The sequence below is a fragment of the Medicago sativa genome, chromosome 7 (assembly GCF_051527215.1).
Source record: "Medicago sativa cultivar Bolivia chromosome 7, Bolivia_mono, whole genome shotgun sequence".
NCBI lineage: Eukaryota > Viridiplantae > Streptophyta > Magnoliopsida > Fabales > Fabaceae > Medicago > Medicago sativa.
Window position 1 is genome coordinate 94,644,808 of NC_140755.1, and position 6,015 is coordinate 94,650,822.

The 6,015-nt window shown below is 33.1% G+C and overlaps 1 protein-coding gene across 1 annotated transcript; it reads left to right on the forward strand.

Annotated features, from left to right (window-relative positions):
- Positions 1–3,642: 3,642 nt before the first annotated feature.
- LOC146910561 (uncharacterized) lies at positions 3,643–4,266 on the forward strand. The gene has a single exon (XM_085729706.1). It carries the CDS (start codon positions 3,643–3,645, stop codon positions 4,264–4,266), a length of 624 nt encoding a protein of 207 aa, XP_085585832.1.
- Positions 4,267–6,015: the final 1,749 nt, after the last annotated feature.

The following is a 6,015-nucleotide window of genomic DNA, read 5'->3' on the forward strand; positions in this document are numbered from 1 at the left end:
AAAATAAGGAATTCATGATAGAGGTATGGCCCTGCCATTTGCACAAGAAGTCCAACATCCAATATGAATATTGAATATGAAATAAAGTTAGAGTAGAAAAGTCAAATAAACCTTCAATTCGTTTGTTACAATATTAGGTGAAAAGATAAAAAGGGTCGGTGATCAAACTTCCACTTATGAAGAGACCAACATAAACAAATCCAGTTCTCATTACAATGATATTTTACTTGCCTATTAATCAGTCAAATTCAAGGGAGGGAGAATATGTTGGAACAATAAAGTATATACTATTATGTGAATTGAAAAATGCAGGAAGTCTCAAGTAGAAGAGAGTTCACACAATATTAGTAGTAATACTAATGTATGTGAGGTGAAGGTAGGATACTTGTTGGGGTGTACCTTAAGGGAGACCCAATTTTGTGAATGGGAGAGAGCACACTCAACCTAAGCATCACACATGTGTATCGCCATCCGACCGGCTCGTTTGAACTCAGGCCTTGTGTATGATCAATTTTGTAAATGAGAGAGAACACAATCAAATTGACCATCACACATGCGCGTCGTCGTCCATCCGACCTACTTGCCTAGGTTTGGGCCTTGCGGTGAATTAAGATTTTTTAAACAATTTTACTCCAAAAACAAATTTTAAGGGGGTGTAAATTGACAGGTCCATTCCGCGAGCACAAATCACATTGTGCTTTGGTTGAAAATATAGAATTTTTGTTGAAGTTTTGCAAAAACACACTGAATTTTCTTGCACAAATCTTTCTTTCAATTCATTGCACACTGTGAGGAGATCAAAATCAGAGAGGTAAACAAAGAAATCTCATATATTGAAATGAATGATATGAACTGAAAGTTAATTACAAGATTCATACACACACACAAGTGAAAAAGCTAGGTGACTTGTAACACAAGTAATCGGTTATAACTAATTTTCTATCATCTATGACTTAAATGTAACTGGTTATAATAGCCGGTTGTCAACTAGATGGAGTAGTATCCTCTAATAAGACGACTTGTGCAATTAACAAATCATGAATTCATGTGATTGTTGCACTTGCACCTTTGCCAAGCATGAATCTTGAGCGCAAGGTAATGCTTGGTCGATCAAACCTAGTTATAAGGACTTTTTTCATCAATCAGACTGGTGTTAGATACAACTCCAAAAGATTGAATGTGATGCAATCAATTCAATGGTATTTGCTCAATTAAAATTCGATAGAATAGAATATGGCTCCATCACATACCAATCAAGAGCTATCCTATATACTCCTAACAACAAACCAATGGTAGTGCTCACTCTTTGGCAAAAGCCTTTATATGCTCGTTGAAATGACTTTTATATTCTTTATAATTTGTATTAATTATATTTTTTGCAATGGAATGATTTAACTTGGTTCGAGTAACAAATAAAGGCCAAAATTATCATAAAGGTCTAACGATGATGTCCAATCCAAAATGGATTTTCCATTCTAGTGGCCATAGGTTACTTGACAAGAGAAATGATAATTCTACAACAATTTTGTGATAATTTTTAGGACGACTTTCTCGTACTCTCTTTGTATTCTTACTCTCTATATTATTTTTGTATAATAAGAAGAGATAAAAAAAAGAAAGTTGTTCCAAAAATTATCACAAAATAGTTATAAAAATATCATTACTTATTTGGCGATTAGTTATCCAAATATCAAATAAGTACAATATATACAACAAATTAATATACTCGAGTATCCACTCAAATACTACTCTCAAATCAAAAGTGGTGATGCTTTGTGACACCAATTATGTCATTCCGTTGTCTTTCTTGTGGTTAGGTGTGCACATTTATATATTTAAACATCAAAAGAGATATCATGTGATCTTCATTATTAAGTTATGTTGATTGATTCCTTGGGTTGCATTTACTACAGTATGGTTTCACTAACATTCGAACACTGATGAACTGAACTTGTGAGAAATTTCCCCATGGACCCACCCTTCATTTCTTGCAATTTCATATCCTTTAATGTCCCCCCTTAAAGAACCAAGGAGACCATAGTGGTTTAGGATTCTTGCATATATTTGGGCTATCAACCATATTTATGTTTACTTTTGGCTGCGAACAAGTGAGTTAATAGAGATCCTTATCAAGTATCACACGACAAAAAAATTCCTTATCAAATTGGTCTATTCAAAGTTTATAAAAAAATGTAGGAATCATGATTGTAGAGGTCATATATTTTTATGTGTAGATACTATCAATAAGTTCTTAGTTGTGAAATAAAAGGAATACTCAGCAGAGTCTTGAGCAGTGCAAATCTTGAAAGGCTACTTGAGACTAATTACTGTTCAAATTATGATGATGTCTCAAAAAACATATATAAACGACGGAAATTTAGGCCTATAAATCAAACTCTGATATCATTTTTTTTAGCAGAGACATCTATTGTAGTCAAGTTTGTTAGCATTGCCATAAAGCTCGATTTATTTTAATAATTATAGGAACTAAAATTGTTGATAGAAAATATTGCCGAGGCCTAAACTCGAAGAACATTTTTATAGAGATTAATGACAATAAAACATAAAAGTCAACAAATAAATGAAATTAAAATATGAAATAAAAAATGCAAATGAAGATAGCGATGCAAGTCTGGTTTGAAGACACATGACTAAAAAAATGCAAGCGAAGATAGTGATGCAAGTCTGGTTCTTTATGTTTTGAGCGGGCGGATCCCGACTTTTGATACATGTGGGGTTAAATTAATGAGCTAAAATGACATCATTGCTAATTGTTAAAAGAACATCTCTTTCTATATAAGTTACAAGATGATCATTTAGCCACTGATCATCCATTCTGTTACATAGGTTACTCTTCACAACTTTCATAGTTGAAAAAACACGTTCAACGTATTGTTATCCTTTTGGTCCAATTTTCTGGTGTTTCTTTTCACTAGCTTGGCTTAATAAATTTTGCTGATTAAAAAAAAACGTTCAACACTTGCAGTTGCTACCAGGAAGAGCAAAGTCAACTTCAAAAGTTTATAAACCATAGCAAATGTGTTGCATTTATTTGTTTCCATAAATTTTGCACAAAGATCTGAAAGCCCTTTCAACTTAGCAAATTTTGGGTCAGATCGAACATTTGTAACATTGTAATTCTTAAGTTGATGGCGTAACACCACTTCCGACACATCTATTAAATCATTTGGATAAAACTCAGTCATCCTCAATAATTTGTTCACATCAAAAGCTACAAATGACTTTGCAAGATTCAAATATAAAACACATTGTACAAGAGATAGTTTACTCATTTACTGACTTCTTTTGTGTTATATCTATTATTAAAATAAAATAAAAAAGGAAAATGCATGTGGGGCTTTAGCCACACATAGCCTGTGTGCGCATCCGCCCCTGCATATAACTTATCATTTTTTATTCTATGTTTTCCCTTATTGTTTTATCTAAAATTCATTGGGACATAGGAAAAAAAGGAGAAAATAAATCAACTCAAACCAACGGTCAACATCTAAGGCTCTGCATATAGCTTATTGTTTTATTCTATGTTTTCCCTTATTGTTTTCCCTTAAGGTTAATGCAACTGGTGCGCGCTATACCAACTTTCTTGTTGGTCTCTGGTGGACATGGAGACATAGTAATCAAATGTGCCTGAGTCATGAAACCTGGTCACTTACTCGGATCAATCTTCACATTCAAAATACGATAAATATGATTCAATCAGCCTTCCACACCATTTCTGTCCCGCATCCTGACCGTATGGTGCGTTGGAATAACAACAATTTCAACTGTGTTGTGCTTAATGTGGATGGTAGTTGTTTGAGATCTCCAATTCGAGCAGGATATGGTGGCATCTTTAGAAACTCTGCTGGTCTCTTTTTATCAGGTTTCTCTGGTTACCTTGCTTCAACGTCTGATATTTTAATGGCAGAGCTTACTGCAATTCACCGTGGCCTGCTGCTTGCAGTGGATACAGGCATTGATGATATGGTGTGTTACTCAGACTCCTTGCTCTCAATCCAGCTTCTCACAGAGCATGCTTCCCCTTATCACACCTATGCAGTGATAAATCAGGACATCAAAGACCTTCTTCAAACTCGAAATTTCTCTCTTCACCATTGCCTTAGAGAAGGGAACCAATGTGCTGATTTCTTTGCTATGCTTGGTGCCACCTCTAATGAAGATTTTGTCAACCATGTTACTCCTCCCAATGATCTTCTTCCTTTAATCAGGACCGAAGCAATGGGAACCTTCTTCCCTAGATCTTAGGCCTCTTTGTTTTTTCTTTGTTTTCTGTTTGCCTTTTTCTTCTTCTTTAGCTTTGTAACCAAAAAAAAAAAAACACCAACGGTCAACATTGGTGATTGTCGTGTTTGTTTCAAGGATTAAATTTACAATCCTGGGAATAACATTCCCTGGAACATTATTCCTAGGAATCTTAATCCTATTAAAGTGTTTGTTAATTATTTTAGTTTCTCAGGAATGTTTTTAAATATATTTAATTTATAATTTAAAATAAAAAATAAAAGAGTTAAAATGGTGTGATAGTGGGAAGTTATGAGTGGTTACCTCTTATTCCCATGGGAATAAAAGATTCCCCTACTTTAACATGGGAATAACAAATGGAAAATTCATGTGTAAATTTTGTTCCTAGGAATAAAATATACCTAGGCATAATTTATGATAACTTGAAACAAACATGGGAACCAAGGATTCCCAATGTCACATTCCTAGGAATAAATTTGCAATCCATGAAACAAACACCCCCTAAGAGATTAATTGGTATGTAAATATGGGGTATGGCCAAGACACAAACAATCTAATGGTTCAACTTTATAATGGAACTTATGAGATTTGGTCAAATTAGTGACTCGGTCGGTTTTGGCGAACCAATTCGGGTCATGCACAAATTGTTTTTCTCCAAAAAAAAAGGACGTCGTTTTGATTATATTTTCTTTTAAAAACAGCATAAAAAGTATCAAATTGAAAGCGAATTAGGTTTCACTCCTCATTTTTTCTCTCGTCTTCTCAAATTTCCAATATCCAAAAGAAGTGAACCCTAAAGAGACATACCAACCCAACTTGCCGCCCTTCTCTTCCCTCCCATCACAAGCGTATTCAAAATCCTGAGTTAGAGACGCAAACTTTTTAGCTTTATTTAATATTTTACTACATTTTAAATAATATGGTACCCCCATTTTAAAAATCACACAAATTTGGTCCCCTCATATTTTTTTTTATTTAAAAATAGTGATGTGGAGTATTTTAAATGATATGGCATTTCAGTACATGATGTAGAATCATTGAGATTGATTAATTATCTACATTCTTGTATTTTCAATGTTTGTTGATCATTCTACATCATTAAATTGTGTAATATGTCACTTAAAATATGTCACATCGCCATTTTTTTAGTCTAAAAATCCATGAAATTGACCAAAACTTAATGATTTTAAATAGAAGTGCAAATTTTGTGATTGAGTTAAAATCCAAAGATCAAAATTGCAGTTAAACAAAAAAAAAACAATGATTTGCTATAGGGTATGACTAACGAGTGTTCCAAATACACATGTTAAAGAAGCAAATATAAGAATATCTCTTCCATAGGGAAAAAAATTCAGTCATACTCATCAATAATTTCTGCATAAATATAAATAAATGTTTCCCACCGAAGAAAATTTAAAGTATGTTGATAATTTTCAACCAGGACAAGAGACACAAACATTGTTTTTGGTGTCATTTTTATTTTCTGCCATGTTTATGTTATTGCACTAATGCTATGTATATCAATTTTCGAAAGATTTCACGTCCAACGGTTTCCCAATAGCTGACATTTCAAAATCCCAAATTTTCCACAACCCAACTTGTATCTCAGAGTAGTATGGTTTAAGAATTAGGAGAATGCTAAAAAATATTTCAGTTAAGCAACCAAAATAAATAATTTTTTGTTAAAAAATTGTGTAATCATTATTTATTCAAAAATAGCAGCTTATGTTTATAAGACAAAATTTCTATTTA